Source organism: Schistocerca americana, chromosome 5 (genome assembly GCF_021461395.2).
Source record: "Schistocerca americana isolate TAMUIC-IGC-003095 chromosome 5, iqSchAmer2.1, whole genome shotgun sequence".
Classification (NCBI taxonomy): Eukaryota; Metazoa; Arthropoda; class Insecta; order Orthoptera; family Acrididae; genus Schistocerca; species Schistocerca americana.
In genome coordinates, this window is record NC_060123.1 from 240,019,246 (window position 1) to 240,038,430 (window position 19,185).

At 42.5% G+C, this 19,185-nt stretch overlaps 1 protein-coding gene across 1 annotated transcript in view; it reads left to right on the forward strand.

Annotated features, from left to right (window-relative positions):
- Window positions 1-19,185, forward strand: part of LOC124616291 — a 734,272-nt gene that overhangs the window by 538,960 nt on the left and 176,127 nt on the right. Inside the window, exon 5 of the mRNA XM_047144593.1 lies at window positions 1,880-1,979. Within this exon, the coding sequence (XP_047000549.1) occupies window positions 1,880-1,979 (100 nt within the window). The remainder of the gene's footprint in view (window positions 1-1,879; window positions 1,980-19,185) is intronic.

Here is a 19,185-nt window from a genome sequence, read left to right on the forward strand (position 1 = left end):
ATGTACTTAACTTGTGTTTCTCCAAGTATACGAAGACTCAGAACAAATAATGTAGCAAGAAACAGAGTACAACTATCACAATGTCAGCCAGGACGAGACTGTCTGTTCTGAAGCGTGAACAATGGTGTCAGTGCCACAACTACACGGCGTCTACATAGCATCCCACAGTGATGTGGCTCCAAGCACAAGTGTGTCCAGTGACTGGCCATCCTATATCGCGGCAGTGAGGGTGCTCACAGTCCACAGCCACTGTAAGCATGGCTCAGCGGGCGCACCCCATTGGTTCCACCAGATCCCGCGCGACCACTGTCAGCTTCAGACGGAAACGTGCAATTCCAATTTACAACGTTGACGCCCGTGGGGCGTATCGATACGTAATACCACATTACGAACTTTATTTGTGGTGCAAGGTTGTCGATCAAGACAAAACATTGGCCTCCCACATAGGCTGTTCGACATGTGCTACAGCCCTGACAGACTGGTTAAAATGATCAGATCACATGTCCTTTGGTGTCCCCATGATTTGAAGGCTACCAACAGATTTCTCAACAGACTGTTATTTTTTTATGACAAAAATAGCTGCGATCACCTCTAAAACAAAGAAAACTGTGTAATATCCTAATTTACCATCCGCTTTAAGACATATACGTCACAGTGAAAAACTGACATTCCAGAGGTAAAATATCTTAGCAAATCAGGAGGAAAATAATATTATGCATCTTTATTCGCCCACCTGGTTGGCCGTGCGGTCTAACGCACGGCTTTCCGGGCGGGAAGGAGCGCCCGGCGGATTTGTGTCGAGGTCCGGTGAGCCGGCCAGTCTGTGGGTGGTTTTTAGGCGGTTTTCCATCTGCCTCGGCGAATGCGGGCTGATTCCTCTTATTCCACCTCAGCTACACTATGTCGGCCATTTAAACACAGGGGTTACACTCGTCTGGTGTGAGACGTTCCCGGGGGGGGGGGGGGGGGGGGGGGGAATGGTCCACCGAGGGCCGAACCGCACAATAACCCTGCGTCGGTGTGGGGCGGCTTAAGGGTGAAGTGAACTGCGGTAGTCGTCGTGGTGTTGTGGACCACTGCAGCTGCGGCGGGGATGGAGCCTCTCCGTCGTTTCTAGGTCCCCAGTTAACATAACATACTAAAATGCAGACTTTCACGGCCGGAAATATCATGTCCATTATAATTATCCGGGCTGTTATGCCGTGGTCGGTTGATGAATTCTGGGTCAATTTCCAATGTTTCGTCTCTGACTGCGGGAGACATCTTCAAGGGGGTCCGTAGCTCGATGGAAGGTCCAACACACCCAGTGGCTCAGTCAGTAGCATGATAACATAACATGTATCTCTATTCACTTTTCTTTACTCTTACGCCCCCAGAAAGATCGTGGTATGTTTTGTCACTGATTTTTCCTTTATTAGACGAATGTAATGAAAATGTGTCTACAGAGGCTGGCCTTGTCATCCTCCCCTTACTGTTGGAACGTGAAACCTTTAAAATAAAAAAACGTTAAGTTGGTGAGTTGTGGAGTGATCCACTTCCAGCCAACTGAATTCTACAAGTGGAGTGTTAACCGCTGCAGTCACAGGTTTAACGTCGAGTCTCCGACTGGAGGCACACACATTCACTCGGCGAGGATCGCTGCCTTTGTTATCCGAACAGAACGAAGACCTCTCTCCTAGTTTTTCGTCTGCTGTGCTGAGTACCTCCGTGCAGCAGAAACGATACTGCGATGTCGGCAATGTGTTCATGATAATGACTGTGCTATGACTGTGTGTATCTTTTGGTGATAGTGTAAGCATGGAAGCTGTAGCGCGTCTGAGGCTGTGCGCTGGGCGGCGAGAGGCTGTCGGTGTTTTTTAACAGGCGCGCTCTCTTTCAGGTGCCGCTCACAGTCAGAGTATTCCTCTCTCCTCTTCTTATCCCGCTGCAGGCGGCGGCCGTGGGCCGTGGCGGCAGTCCAACTCCCCCTGGTGACTCGGGTACCACCACTCTGCCCTACAGTGCATGGCGATTTCTCGTGCATACTTTATTACGCACACACTTTTATTCTATTCATACATTTTTCTCTCTACTTCACTTCACTTTTTACGTATTCATACTATATACATTATCAAGTATTACATGAATTATGCATGGGTTTTCATTACAGTTATAGACTTTATTCTTATCTGCACGAGAAGAAGCAACAGTCTAAATTGGAAGTTACTCATTAAAACTTCCAGTATCTGATTTGCGCCGTAGTTCGATAACTAGTTGCAGCATTTGTATCGAATACTTACAGTTTTCACTTTCTTACTCTCTTTAGCAATTCTTGATTAAAAACAAACATTTATACCTATACGTATCTTATTGGAAAAACATTTTTATTTAGCTTTTCGCAAAGTGGAGCACTATATTAGATGCTTCTCACTCTACACGCCGTATTTTGGTGCGGAATATCCTTTCATATGCTTGTCAGAGACATTCTAAATTTCATTTAAATTTTTCAGAGCGCTTCCCGTAAGAATTAAAAAATAGCTTTTCTTCGTTCTGTTCTATTTTAACGGAGAAAATTAAGTCATTTAAAAATGCTTTCACCTTCTTTTCTTTTTGAGAGACTAGAGCTTATTCCTTTCTGAGTACGTAAAGTGACTTCATGAAAAGCGTAAACTATCTATACGTAGTTTAGGATCCACTGAAAATTTATTTATTTTCATACACAATAAAAAGTTCTATCGTAAGCTTCAACTACAAATTACTAGAGATTTTCAGACGTTTTTCCCATTCTGTATCATGACAACTTCGAAATGTATACGAGAATCCTCATTAAATAATTTCCACCGCTACATAGCGGAACATACGGTGATTATGACATCTCACAGCTGATGCGTGATGATGTCTCCTCACATTGCACCACCACGTGGTAATCACCAGAACAGGATTGATGTACTTGGCATACAAGGTATAAACAAATGTATAGCACATTTGCATGACACATTCCTCTCATGGAGACAAGGAAATTATTTTATATAAACGTGGCTCTGTAAACGCTATGTTTTCATGGTATAACTAACTTTCTCCAACTCATTAAGGGAAGGTTTACTATCTTTTGGTTCAAAAAATCGATATTTTTTAAATTCCATTTTTGGATCCATAAAAGTGTTTAGAATCCTCCCACGAAACGGTTTTTCCGAATACGGAACGGAAATGTTGTTATTCGCGGTTGAACAAAAACATGCACCTGCCTGAAATCGGCCTTTTTCACGCACCAGTTTTTTTCTTTCGGAGGATGAGTTTGCTTGGGAGGAAACACACAAAATTGAAATGAAAGTTTGAACGCGTGTGTTTGGAAGTTAGCCTCCAAGCATTTGCATTCTGGTGCGAAGACTGTGGAGAACGCGAATTTCCTGGCAGTGAGCAGCTTCAACGAAGGGTATTCAGCAATTCTGAAGACCATGACAACGATGGACGTCATCCTGGGACTCTATTCGACGCAGTTCACCAGGCATTCGGACGACCACCGGATTCAAGCGGCCGAAAACCGCTTGTCACCGGCCGTACGACCAGCTCTGGAGCAGCGCAGGATGGCCCAGATCGAGCAGAACGCCCTCTATGAGGAAGAGGAAGGACTAGTTTATGGACTCGGAACGGCAGATTGAACGTACGTTGCATAATATTGCATTTATATATAGTCAAAACTTCAAACGCGTTTTTCTCGAAATGACGTTTTGTTTATGGCGTGTATGGTAACTTCAAATCTACTGAGCCGACTGGCATGATTCTTTGTTTCCGACAAAAATAACTAAATTGTCTAGGAGTTGTACCACTTTTATTCCGATCCATCAACTATAAATATTTTTACTTGGCCGACGAAGTCGAAAAATCGATGAAAGAAACCAAATGTTTTCAGATGGCCGCCGTTTTGTATCCTATAGTCCAAATAATTCAAGCGAGGTACAACTCCTAAAGAATCTTATATACTTCGCTAACGTCAACCAATTTTGATTTTAGACGAGCCGGCTGACCTGTGACATACCGCGCGTGGAGGTCTACGTCGAAATTTTGTTTCGTTCAGACCGCACTTCCGCCTTTGCTCTTCGACATTTTCGGTCGAAAACATTCCAGTTTGTAGAGAAAATATCAATAAACATTTTGACCAAAATTGACATTGATATCTATAGCACATCCCGAGAAAAAAATTATCTATTACACACCCCGAGAAAAAAATTCTCAAAGAACATGCTTTCTTCGGGCAAAGATAGTAAAACTCCCCTTAATAAAGGGAAACACACAAGAACAGAACGTTAGAATCCTGGAGAACATGCACTCTTGGTGACGTCTGGTTACGTTGTGCACCGCCAAATTTTTGTTTTACATGTCCCTGCTTCCATGCGACGTACGTCATTGCTTGTTTACAGGTAACGTCAACTGTTTTAACGATTATTATGACCGTTGTAAGCACACGGGTTACTACATGGATTTAATCACAGACTTGACTCATGGAATGGGAGTATACACAAATGTAGATGCTAGATGCCCATGTGATGTATGGATCGAAGATGCTTCGATAGGAAAAAGTTTGAAGCCATTGATGCATGTATAAATACTCACGGGAGACATATTGAACACCTCCTGTGAGAAAGAGTTGCATTTGGTATGCTGGTGCCTTCTGTTTGTGCGTGTTTCCAATGGTTAATGAGGTAGAGAAAATGAGTTGTAACATGGAAATAAAGCTTTTCCAGACCCATGTTCATGTAACATAATTTTTTCGTTTATGTGTGAGGTATGTGCCCTGCAATTTGTGAAGTACATTTTTGTTGCACCCTGTATTTCGTAACACTAATACAATACCATGCAACCACTGAATCTGAAAGGAATATCCACTTCCACCTACAATTGTAGCTTATTTGTAAGACAGAATTAGAAGTTTCTTTCGAAAATGTGCTATAAGTATAGTAATCTCTGTATTTATATGGTAACTTTTCTACAGAGTGTGAAGAGTTAACTGTTTATAACGTACCACAGTGGTGTAGAGGAAGTCGAGACCAATAATTTGGTATAGGACGCTTGTGGTCTGTCTCTATCCCTCTCAACCTCTCCTTCTCTCTTTTTATTTCCATCTCCCCTCTCTCTGTCTACCTCCTCCTCCTCCTCCTCTGTTTGTCTCCTGGTCCCCCTGTCCTGTTCATCTCCTCCTGCACCTCTCTCTGTCCATCTCCTCTTCCCCCTATCTCTGTCCATCTCATCCTCCTCCTCCCCTATCTTATCCATGTTCTCTCCCACTATCTCTGACCATCTCCTCCTCTCCACTCTCTCTGTCCGTCTCTTCCTCCCACTCTCTCTGTCCGCCTCCTCTTATTCTCTCTCTCTCTCTCTCTCTCTCTCTCTCTCTCTCTCTCTCTCTTCATCCGCTCCCCCTCTTTGTGTTCATCTCTTCATGTCCACATCCACCCACTTATTTTGTAAGCACAGAATAAGATTTTTTTAAGTATAGTAATCTCTGTACTTGTATGATGGCTGTTCTACAGAGTGTAAACGTTAACTGTTTACTAGGTATCACATTGGGCTAGAGAAAATCGAGACCAACAAATTGGTATAGGGCACTTGTGGACTGTCAAGCCGGGAAACGGCCTCAAATTGGCCTACAAGAAGACATGTAAGCTGCTGCGTATGCGCGCCATGCGAGATTTTCAGTATCGTCTACCCTCTCTTACGCCACCGGCATTAATAGCTATTTTGTCAACATTACTAATTTAAACTTTCCCTTGAGGGTAATGAAAGGAAATAAAAACTTCTGTAAAACTTATCAAGAAACTAATTACGCTTACAATTAAATCTAAACGTAATCCTTACAAGACCAGAAGTTCAGTAATAAGAAGTTCAGACAAACAATACGATTTAATTGCTAATTTTATACTGTTAAAATTCAAAATATTTCTAGATAAAATTTACACAAACGTCAATTTCACATTTTCTAGGTGCAAGAAATTGCGATTTTAGTATTCAGGGACAATTCCAACCAAACTTTCGTGCAGAGCACAAACTCTGTAGTGTGGGTGAACTTAGTAGGCCAATTCGAGACTGTTTCCCAGCTTTATGGACCATATAGACATTTGTTTGTCTAAATTTCATTTACACCACTACGGTACATTATACTCTGTGAACACACATCATTTGCACCCTGTATAGTTTTGCTCCTTTACAGCTAATGTTGCCTTGAGCCTATTGGATAAGCTTTACATTTGGATTGTTGAGTAATTGGTATACCTAAATAATTTTGATTGAATTTACTTCTCATTCAAGGTGTTCTGTTTCAGTGCTAATATGTGAGCATCGTCTATCAAGTATCTGTGCGCTGTGTATTTATGTGCGACTGCACTATCTAATAAAATATTAACTGTGACCTCTTTGACAGACAGTTCCTGTTGATAATAAAATTTGGAAGTAGTAACATGATTTGGTGGTAGTTCTGACATTCGCAAGCATTTCTGTTAGGCGCCCAGACACATGCTTTTCTAATGGAGAAGGAAGGTTGTGGAGAAAGGTGGTTGCTATAGACATTTTCAGATACTTTGCTCTTTTTTTGTTACAACAAAAAAGGAGCCAGTCATTTGGCTACAGAAATAAACTTACTACTTAACCGAGCGTGGTAGGGCAATGGTTAAGACAGGGCACTCAGTATTAACGAAGACCGGTGTTCCTATCTCGATCTAATGATCCACATATGTTTTACACTCCTGGAAATTGAAATAAGAACACCGTGAATTCATTGTCCCAGGAAGGGGAAACTTTATTGACACGTTCCTGGGGTCAGATACATCACATGATCACACTGACAGAACCACAGGCACATAGACACAGGCAACAGAGCATGCACAATGTCGGCACTAGTACAGTGTATATCCACCTTTCGCAGCAATGCAGGCTGCTATTCTCCCATGGAGACGATCGTAGAGATGCTGGATGTAGTCCTGTGGAACGGCTTGCCATGCCATTTCCACCTGGCGCCTCAGTTGGACCAGCGTTCGTGCTGGACGTGCAGACCGCGTGAGACGACGCTTCATCCAGTCCCAAACATGCTCAATGGGGGACAAATCCGGAGATCTTGCTGGCCAGGGTAGTTGACTTACACCTTCTAGAGCACGTTGGGTGGCACGGGATACATGCGGACGTGCATTGTCCTGTTGGAACAGCAAGTTCCCTTGCCGGTCTAGGAATGGTAGAACGATGGGTTCGATGACGGTTTGGATGTACCGTGCACTATTCAGTGTCCCCTCGACGATCACCAGTGGTGTACGGCCGGTGTAGGAGATCGCTCCCCACACCATGATGCCGGGTGTTGGCCCTGTGTGCCTCGGTCGTATGCAGTCCTGATTGTGGCGCTCACCTGCACGGCGCCAAACACGCATACGACCATCATTGGCACCAAGGCAGAAGCGACTCTCATCGCTGAAGACGACACGTCTCCATTCGTCCCTCCATTCACGCCTGTCGCGACACCACTGGAGGCGGGCTGCACGATGTTGGGGCGTGAGCGGAAGACGGCCTAACGGTGTGCGGGACCGTAGCCCAGCTTCATGGAGACGGTTGCGAATGGTCCTCGCCGATACCCCAGGAGCAACAGTGTCCCTAATTTGCTGGGAAGTGGCGGTGCGGTCCCCTACGGCACTGCGTAGGATCCTACGGTCTTGGCGTGCATCCGTGCGTCGCTGCGGTCCGGTCCCAGGTCGACGGACACGTGCACCTTCCGCCGACCACTGGCGACAACATCGATGTACTGTGGAGACCTCACGCCCCACGTGTTGAGCAATTCGGCGGTACGTCCACCCGGCCTCCCGCATGCCCACTATACGCCCTCGCTCAAAGTCCGTCAACTGCACATACGGTTCACGTCCACGCTGTCGCGGCATGCTACCAGTGTTAAAGACTGCGATGGAGCTCCGTATGCCACGGCAAACTGGCTGACACTGACGGCGGCGGTGCACAAATGCTGCGCAGCTAGCGCCATTCGACGGCCAACACCGCGGTTCCTGGTGTGTCCGCTGTGCCGTGCGTGTGATCATTGCTTGTACAGCCCTCTCGCAGTGTCCGGAGCAAGTATGGTGGGTCTGACACACCGGTGTCAATGTGTTCTTTTTTCCATTTTCAGGAGTGTATATAGTTTCACTTCAGGAAAATAGAAGGATAATTTCTTTGAAACGGCTATGGTTGGTTTCGTTTCTAATCCTTGTCAAAACAGAGCTTCCACTCAACCATATAAGATCTCATCATCATCTTCTCTTTCCTTTCACTAATGTACAATATTTGCTGAAAACAAGTAAACCGCATTCGACAGATGGTTTTTGTTTCTGGCTAATTAGGTAATGAAAACTGGCACGCTGGATCATATCCAGTGATACTTATTTCAGTGAATTCCTTCACTGCCTTTCCATTGTAGTAAAATATGAGCCTGCTTTTTCTACAGGGTGTCCAGAAATGTTGCGGCAAACTTCGAGCGATTGTAGAGGGTGCCTTAAGGAACAAACGGAGAACAGAAACCCTTTTCCAGAAAGTCATCCAATGACGCTGCAGAGGGTCCAAGTTATAGACGCCGGCGCCAGCCACTAGCAAACATGACTTGGTACACCAGCGGACCATAGGCGGAACGTCTCTCAACGGTGTTTGTTATTCATTGATTTTCAACTGATTGCCATGATCGCCGGTGGAGAAGTTGAAGCTAGCTGCTGCGTAGACAGGTCTTGTCTCTTCTAAATGCAATACTCTGTTGCCTTGGAGGATAATGGTTTCTGACACGAGTTTCCACCCGCAGTTTACTTTTCTCCTGTGTACCAGAAAACATGGGAGATATTAGAGGGTTTCAGGACAAAAATGAACTGCTGATGGAAACCCATGCCATCCGTCAAGGCAACAGAGCACCACAGCAGCAGCTAGCTACGTCTTCTCCACTGGCGTACGTGGCAATCAGTAGCGATCACTGAACAACAAGCAACACTGTGCGAGCACTAAACTCAAGTTGCCAGACCGGATGTGACGTTTTAGATACCATTCCGGGCAGCTATATCAGTGTTGTTATCAGTAAATACGGCGTCATTCGTCGTGCAGCCGCGCGTGCAGCAGCATCGAAGATCACACAGAGAGCATGCCTCGCTATAGGAGGAGATTCAGGCGTTCGCGCCTTCCTGTTTATAAGGCCAAAGACGATGTTGAAATTACTACAACGTCAGGTCTTGGAGGTCAAGTGATTCTTCAGGGCCCGTCGACGTTTTGTGGAGGTGTTTTGCAATTTAGTGTTACCAAAACTAAAGCTCCACAGCTTGGTAATAGCTGGATAACTGTTGCTATTGTACGGTACGATGGTAGTACCGTTAAAGGTGTTTCTGGATTGGAGGCTTTGAATAACAGAGATGTTATTGCTTTAGGAACATTTCAAGTTGGCGAGGTGTTCAATAGGGACACCGGGACGTCTTATTTTACTAGCAACATGGCTTTTATTTTGAGGACTCGGTCCGTCAATGTACAAAGTCACGTTTGCTGCCGGAAGGATGGCTTAGTATCAGGTGTCGGAGCCTATGACTTCAACGCTCTGTATTATCGTTGGATGGCGTTTCCGACACGGTTTCCTATCCTAGATTTGTTCCCCAAGACACCCTGTACAGTCTATCTAAGTTTGTCACAACATTCTTGGGACACCCTGTACACTGCTTGCACTGTTTTGTGTTGATGGTATTCAGGATAATTATCGTACCTGTTTGCGGCAAATCGTAGATTATTTCTCCCTTCACGTAAATATTGATTAGCATTTTAAACAATGTCTCTTGGGTTCTTTCTCCGAGCGACTTTACTTTCGAACCTGTATGGTCATGCAGCTCATTTAGTCCTCTGACGATTTCTTCATTTCCAGAGAGTTCTCATCATAATATTTTCCTTCCTACAGTTTGTATACATAATACTGCTACCTTTTCATCATCTGTTATTATTCTGTCCTCTTTCACTTATTTGGTAAAGTCTTGTTTTGAACTGAATGGTTCAAATGGCTGTAAGCACAATGGGGCTTAACATCTGGTGTCATCAGTCCCCTAGGCTTAGAACTACCTAAACCTAACTAACCTAAGGACTTCACACACACCCATACCCGAGGCAGGATTCGAACCTGCGACCGTAGCAGAAGCGCGGTTCCGGACTGAAGCGCCTAGAGCCGCTCGGCCATTGAACTGAAGATCTTGGTACACTCGATCAATGTTACCTTGATCATAGTTTAATCCTTCTCCCTCATTAATTTTAAACTATTCTCCACATGCTTTCTTTATCTGTTCATCGCATTTCTGTATTGTCAGTATCCTGCCTGATATCGTGCTATATTTCGCTCTAAATTTTCTTTCATTGTGCTGAGGCTACAGTTTGTCCATCTCCTCCTCCGCCTCCTTCTGTACAGAATTTTATATCCCATCTCAAAGAACGCTTCTTTAGCTAGTTCCCATTTCATGTCATGGCAGTTTCATCAATACTTCCACGTACGTAATACTCCGCCATATTCCGAATAAATTCGAATCTACACTCTGATTATACGCTTCTGCTTCCATTTTCGTTTTCATTATGTTAGGAATCTGTAATCCCCGCTATTAGAACCTCTACTCTTTGGAAGTCGCTCTTCTCTCGTTCCTAGCATATCTAGTTTCCCTTCCACTATCAGTTATCTTACATTCCACGTTGCTGTTCTGGAGACATCTCGTTTGTGTTCTGCTTCAATGAGAACAGGCAATGAAAGGATACACATAATGAAAAGTATTATTATGAAGTAAAACTAGGGGTAAACAAAATAAAACAGATTCTAATATTTACTTGTCTGCAGGTATCTGAATTCAAAATATGTTCATGGTCAGGTGTAATTAGATGAATGATCAACACTAACTTCACTGAACGAAGGTTTATTCAGCACTTGCACATACAAGAGCGTGGAGTGAACTGCCTCCGGCCAGAACACATACGGTATATATACAGTTACAGAACATTCCAGTACAATCATTCTTGACATTTGGGGATACTTCTAGAATGCACTCGAACCGAATATAGAAATTAAAATCTTAAAGTTCAAGTGAGTTCTGAACTGCCGACCATGCAGGCAATAGTCCAGTATCATAACCACTACACCACAGTTTCCTCTGCGACACGAGGTTGCTTCAACTGGTGCATCGGAACTTTGCCCTCCAAGCTGCCTCCAAATAAACGTTCTCCTCGGGGTTCCTATGAGTCGTGATTTGTACTCAGCTGTGACCAGCTGGTGTTGATTGAAACTACACGTCTTATGCCACGACAATTCTGCGCGCAACTTCCGACCCTGAAAACTCGCCTTGTCTGTGTGCCCACAGTCTAACATGTAAGCGTGAAATGACTCTTCGATACATGTTGGTGGTCTGAACAGTGTACGCAAGAAACATTGCACAATTCGACACTGGAGGTACAGCGTGCCCTGATAAATTCCAATGCAAACAGACGTTTACTTTTTACGTCCATTACACAGCTGGCTGCACACAGGGCTCTCCTGTTGTCAAAAGAGTATCGAGAAAGAGGATTATTCTGAAATGAAAATAACCGAAAATTATGCAAGACATGAGGGTGGTACAAAACATTCTTTGAGCGTTTTGTGTTGCTCACAGTGCGAAAGATGGTTTTTTTCTGATCTACATCTGCAACATCTGTGTTGTGCGAGCTGCACTCCTACAGTTGTAAGAATTAAGGAATGTTTTCTTATCCAGACAGACTAGGTGGAAGTACTGCAATAAAATAACCAAAGCATATTGAGCACAATGCCGGGTGTATAAAAACGGTTACTGCAGGAAATAATATCGATACAAAAGTGGTTTTTTAATTCACAGCGGTCTTATTTTTTTCTCCTTTCATGTTGTGTTGAAGAAATGTTAATATCTCTAAACAATCCTTCACGCTGCTTTTATGCATGTATGTAAATACATAAACTTTCGAATAAAGCATAGTTCATTATTAGTAGCTAATGCTGATTGTCTCATCACTCATTACATTTGGAATCAATACGAGATTCGTTACCTCTCAATAACTTGAGATAATGCCCTGTGTTAATATATTTCGTTGAAAATTACAATAGTGGTATAAAAGTAATGGCAATGAACCTTAATTTTTAAATGTAAAAGACTATAGCTCAATTCGCTTGTCCAAGTACACTATACTTTAAGAATAATGCAAAGTCACAGATAAGCGACACGGAAAAAAATGTTTAGCACGTAAACAAGCACAGAGTTTGATGTGGTGAAGAGAAAAATCTAAAACAAATAAAAACATTCGCATCTATATAATGACTTGGGTTGTATTTGTTTTCGAGTTAGCACCATTAAATCCGATGTGTGTTGCTCTTTGTGTTGTAGTTAATTCCTAATGTTGGAACATCAGCGAGAATGAGTTGTGAGCTACGCTGACCAACCCATTCGTTTAGGAGTTACAACTGTTTGTAGCCATAAAAATAATTAATAACGATGGTGCAACAAATTTCTGATGCGGGTCAAATCACTGGAAAGTAGTCAGTAGAGGCTATCTAGGCAATGGACATACAAATAGCATCAACGAACATCCAGACAATCAAAGCTAAACAACCTGAGAAATGCAAAGCCATATTACATATGTGACATCCCCAAAATGGAACGCGTTTATGCCTTCAAAAAATTACTGCTGAGCAAAGCGTAGGTGATGTCTCGTTTCTGCATATACATCTTTCCGTAATTTCCTTTAGGAGCCAGCTGCTCCGACGATGAACTGATAGTGGCATGGAAGGACAGTTACAAGGCTCTACAAATTTGTGTCGCCTTAACTTCCTTCTTCTAGTGCTTTACTGAAGGCGAAACGGTTCACCATCACCCATTGAACTCACTAAGACAATAACGGTGAAGACAAAGTGGGATATTGGCCATACCACAATTGGTATTTGCACTTCGTCATAATTGGTTTTGTATTGAAAACCACGAAGCATTTTGTTTTAAGTTGAGTGGCTAATGTCGACGAATTTGCACAGAGTACATTTGTAAAATATCTATTGAGAAAACACAAGCGTGCTCTCAGAATATTTTTCTGACACAACTCTGAATTGTGACTGTATGTTTTCATTGCGAATCTGCATCGATTTTTCCAGGAGAAAAGAACTATCCATTTCAACACGCCAGTTTTCATGACCTGTAATCATCTTTGTGTCTAACTTTTACTGTTTCTCAAGTCCGCCCCAGTAGCTGAGTGGTCAGCGTGACGGATTGCCGTCCTCTGGGCCCGGGTTCGATTCCCGGCTGGGTCGGAGATTTTCTCCGCTCAGGGACTGGGTGTTGTGTTGTGTTCATCATCATTTCATCCCCATCCGGCGTGCAGGTCGCCCAATGTGGCGCCGACTGTAATAAGACCTGCGCTATGGCGGCCGGACCTGCCCCGCGAGGGGCCTCCCGGCCAATGACGCCAAACGCTCATCATCATCATCACTGTTTCTCAATACAATGTTTGCAATCATTTCAGTCAACTAGGCAATTGCTATGCGATACACCAGTTGTTTATATCGTAATTACCCTCTGAACAACTTCTGTCACACTTCCGTTACAATGAGGGTACAGTCACACTACTTAGGAACAGCCTCTTCGTGAAGATGACGTGCAGAGTAGCAAACACAAAGAAGAGATCCAATAGCATAGCGTTTCACCTTACAAGAAAGGTATGTCACACAATCACCATAGAAACGCTACCACTTAGGAAATCAGACAACATAAACGTAACCTAGTTTAGGACAACATGTTTTTGAAACTCACACCTTACGTAAAAAAATTCCCCAATTTAAATGCTGTACTTCGACTGTTTCTAAGTTCCTCTAACAGACTCCTAGGATTAGGTGGTTCTGTAATTGTGCAGAAACATAGAGTGGTGCAGTATTTACAGAAAGTAAGGCGTTAAACAATACGAGTACCTTCCCCTTTATCGAATCTGCTTTGGGTGAAGTTAGCGATAGTTATATACTGTGACTCCGGCTATTACTATGATGTAAACCCATTAACTAACGCGGTAACAATGCTCGAAGCTAAGGATCTTCATGGACTCCCCCGTTAAATTACATATCCAGCATCTCTTCCTCAGTGGACAGTCTACATCCCTCTCTCCTATTACGGTAGTTAGCAATTATTACCGCTACCTCACAGTTTAACTAAATACAAGCGTAATATTTACAAGGGTCACAGTAAATAGCTACAACTCTCTCATTTTGAAAATGTGGAGGAGTAGAGCCGCAGTAAATTACTGCACTGCTTCAAAAGAACATACTCCCATTGTTGTACATGTTAGTTGTGCTGGAAGGAGAATACTTCATCTCCAGACAGTCTTCCTTATACAAATCGCTAGATAGCAAACTGTCTCGAGCCATCCTAGAAGTTAACTGTACACAGCATAAACAAATGTAATAGCGCTGTAAATATTATAATTAGCCTATAAGTTTTCTGCAATTCCAGCCAACTTTAATTTCTTTACGACTGACGTAACCAATTTTCTTTTGCTTTCTCTTATTTTCTTACGTTATTACTACATTTATCAGTTTCAATATTACCTACCTTTCCCCTCGTCTATTGATTTCCCCCATGTCTACTGGTATTGCGATTTCTTCAAACTTGTTTGCTTTTCACCGCTCTTCAGTGGAGATTAGTCATATTTCCTTGGCGTACCGCTGTGATCACAATCACCAAGAACTTTGCATTTATCTGTGCGTCTGTTGCTACCATCTTGCCCGTACTGTTTCTGCCTTTTCTACTTCAGCCTAAGTTTAATCGTTATGGTCCGTTCACATCTACAACTGTATTTTGTTTACTGTGCAGCATGTGTTTCCCCAGCCTCTTGTATTGCTCTTAAAGAGTTATTCTCTGATGTATTAACACACGTCCTACGATTTATACCTTCTTCTCGTCATTATTTTTGCACAAATTTCTTACAGGTTCTGTGGAGAACATACTCGTCTATCTCATTATTCTATCTGATCTTCAGCATCCTTCTGTGGATGATGATGATGATGATGATGATAATGATTATGATTATGATGATGATGAGATCCCATACTCCGAGGAGCGTAGGGGTAGGTGCGGGAGACCCGCACTGTCGACTAGGCAAGGTCCTAGCGGAGGTGGTTTGCCATTGCCTTCCTCCGACCGTAATGGAGATGAATGATGATGATGATGAAGACGACAAAACAACACCCAGTCATTTCGAGGCAGGGAAAATCCCTGACCCCGCTGGGAATCGAACCCCGGGAAGCGAGAACGATACCTCAAGACCACGAGCTGCGGACCCTTCTATAGAACCACACCTTAATGCTTGTGTCATCCACTTCCGTTGCTGCTTGATCATCCACATATTGCTTTCTCCTTCCGATATCAACACAGTGAGTCTGTTGAAGCTTCAAAAAATGTGTGTGAAATCTTATGGGACTTAACTGCTAAGGTCATCAGTCCCTAAGCTTACACACTACTTAACCTAAAATATCCTAAGGACACACACCCACACACACATGCCTGAGGGAGGATTCGAACCTACGCTGGGACCAGCGGCACAGTCCATGACTGCAGCGCCTTACACCGCTAGGCTAATCCCGCGCGGCTGTTGAAACTTGTTAAAGTTATCAAGCAGTTATAAGTAGAGGAACAAAGCGACAGTGACCAATTTCACAAGTTTGTAAATGTCTTGAGAGTGAAACTGAGGGCTGGAACCCACGTTCAGTGTGTCGACATTAAAGGGTCCAGTGTGTGCCGCTAGGCCAACTCATCTGCAGCAAACATGTGTTCTTACGCCATTGAAGCTGGACAGCATCCTATACAGCAGACAACGTCACTGTAGCGACCGACAAGCTCAAGGGTGGAAGAAACGAACTGACACTTGCTGCCGAATGTATGCGAAAGATGCAGGCATTGGCCTCTCTGTAGCGTCGTTGGATGACGATTCTGAACGTGGATTTCCACCATCAATTTGTACCTCTAGACACCCTGTACAGCTCCTCGCAGTTTCCCGGTGCTGTTTTCATCCTGCATACCCTTTTCTCTCTTCTCAAAATGCACTTCGCTCACGCTCTTTGTTAGACAGCTGCCATTTTTGTCTTCTCCTACAGTTTCTACGCTCTACTGCCCTCTCTGGTAGCATGGAAGTTATTCCCTGATGTCTTAACACATATCCCATCATCCTGTCCCTTCTTCTAGTCAGTGTTCAGTGTTTTATACGTATTTTTGTACTCGCCGAATGTACGTAGTACCTCCTCATTTCTTATCTTACCATTCCATCTAATTTTCAATATCCTGCTATAGCGCAAGACTTCAAACGGTTCGATTTTCATTTTTCCCGCTTTTCTCAGAGTCCACGATTCACTTCCATAGAATGCTGTTCGCCAGGCGTAAATTCTCTGAAATTTTTTCCTGAAATTAAAACCGATGTTCGATGTTAGTAGACGTCTTGCCCAGGAACGCCCTCTGTGCTCAGTAGACAATTCACTCCATTCATTGTGTTCTGTAATTGTTCCTCGCTGTCATTGAGCATGGGAATGTCTTGAGCGAATCATTTGGCTGCTTTTCACGTTTATTTTTATAAATATGTGTTCTTTTCTGTGCTTTCAAATCACATTTTACTCTTCTATTACAAACCGGCCAGTTTTCATTCTCTGTAATAACGATTAATTAGTTTCCTCACAAATATTTTCTGTTTTATGACCTAAACAGCTTATGAAAAAAGCAACAAAAATGTAACGTCTGATTTGTTTCAATCCTTGATTGAAAGAATAATTTTGTCTCTTCGTTTCTGATAAACTCTCCCTTATGGAATACTACAAAGACGTGGTGTTTTTAGCGTTCATCTTTAATGAAATTATTTTCATGAAAAGTACGCCCATAACACGAAGTGTATCTGCTCCGCGCTGTTCGTTATTTTTTTGTTAGCAGCAGCAAGGAGTCGACGAACAGTGCACTACCTTACAAATGAGGTCTCAGTCCCTCCTCATATGTTTCAGGTCTGCTTATTTTAAGAACACGATTTTTAAAAAGCCAACCTGTTTCCTGCACTGGCATTGCTTCCCTGCTGGTAAAATACTGCATACGGAAGGCAGGAACACCAACACACCTTTACGCCTACTTCTCATTTACTATCATCGAGCTGTTTATTATTAGTCCCTCGCCAGAACAAATGCTTTATGCTTATTTCCAAGGAGTTACTTCGTTAGTTACAAAGTGTATCGAAGTTTTGTTTCCTCATTGTGGTCCCAAAACTGAAGAATTTTTGCAGTACTTTAAATATTACATTTATTAAAACAAAATTATAAAAGTGCTCATCTTTAGTAACGTTTCAGTGTGGTTACCGTAAAATTATCGTTTAATGAAGGTACATGTACCGATTCATCGGACCCCCGTAACATGCGACGTTACAATAGTTGAATTTAAAATCTCATTATTAAAATACCAGTGTTAAAATTACTCTAAACGAAAATATGCAGAATCCGAAGCAGCATACTTCTCTCGCTACACAGCTCACTAATTTTCTCTTGTCTTCAATCTATTCTATGAGCATATGGATAAATCCTTTTTAAAATTATTTTTGTTTTCTCGACGTTAGAACTAAAAGTGATTGTCATATAGTTTATATGCAGCGTAATCTAATTCCGTTCCATTTGGAATGCTGTTATCAAGAGAAGATTTGAGTTCGCCTGAAGGCAGTGGGATTAAGAAACGCCGGCGCATGTACAGCGAGAAGAGACGACTATCGAAATAGTAAAAACACAGTCTTCGCGTGACTGATGTCCTGCGACTACAGCGTTCGCCGATTCCCCCTTTATTGCCTCCACTATCGGAAGAATGCTAGCAGACAGTCACAGACTCTACAAGCTCTCAGTGTGCACACCTCAGCTACCACATGTAACATAAGTCGAGCATGGTGAACAAGGTATTCCACATAATTTATCACATTGTTCCAGGTTATTACGTAGTTTACTGTTTTCACTATTACTAATGAAGTTGCTTTCAAATGTTGTTCTCATCGAAGCAAACGTTTCCACTTATCAATAAAATAATTAATGCCTAATAAAGCTATTAATTCGCAGCTGCATGTCTCTGACGTATTGTACCAATTGAAATTGGTAGAAACTTACATTATTTGATAATATGCTAAGGTAGCTTAGCTCTTTTAAAACTGCACGAAAATGTATTTGTAGTTTTCAGATGATGATGAATCAGCAACTTATTATTCCACTAAACTGCAGCTTGGTAGAAGGTTGTGTTTTAACATTACTTCAATTTTATACTTATATTTAAAAAGAAAATAGTAATTATAGTGCTCCAATATTTTGACTGATATTTTCATGTTGTATTCATTTATTTGTTTCATGATACATGTCATACTATGTGATAACTGATACAATGCAAGTAATGTAGATAAGCTTCACATACAGGGTGATTTAGCTGGACCAGCTATGGGTCTTATGCAACCCACAAGGCCTTCAAAAACCATCTGCGAGATTTCCACATTCTCCCTCTCGGTTTGCGCGATCTAATAGTCCTACAGAAAAAATGAACAGGACCTTTGTGTAGTAAATTTCATGTAGTTGAATTTTAAACTAGGATTCATTTTCGGTACAGACTATAGTTCTCCAATTATTCAAAATACGTACAAAAGTGACAATGAAACCTTGTTTTCCTTCAATAAATCGAAAACTGTGGCCTCCGGCGAAAACCTATTCCGTTATAAAATTTAACTACGTTAAATTTACAGTTTTCACGTAGCGAGTGAGAGAATATGAACATCTCGCACTGTTTTTGTAGGCGCAGGTTGCATAAAACCTACAGATAGAGACAGCTGATTCGCTATGTACATATCTTTAGCTGCATTTAACTCAAGATGGTTTTTGACAGTTTAATTCAGCGGAATGTAATTATTACAGTGTTTGGATTTCTCTCTGGAACAGCACACAGCTATCACAACAATATCGATCTTTAAATGGCGTACATCGTTAAATGCTGTACACCACCAGATACTGGATGAAGACATCACCAGCCTACAAGTAATCTGACAAGGCGAAATGTTTCATTTCTCGTGTACTTTACTTTCTCATATCTTGTACATGTCATTATTCCTTACCTTTTCTTTTGGTCAAGGGTAAAGAAAATCCATGTAAATTCTTTTCTTCTAGAATGTGGTAAA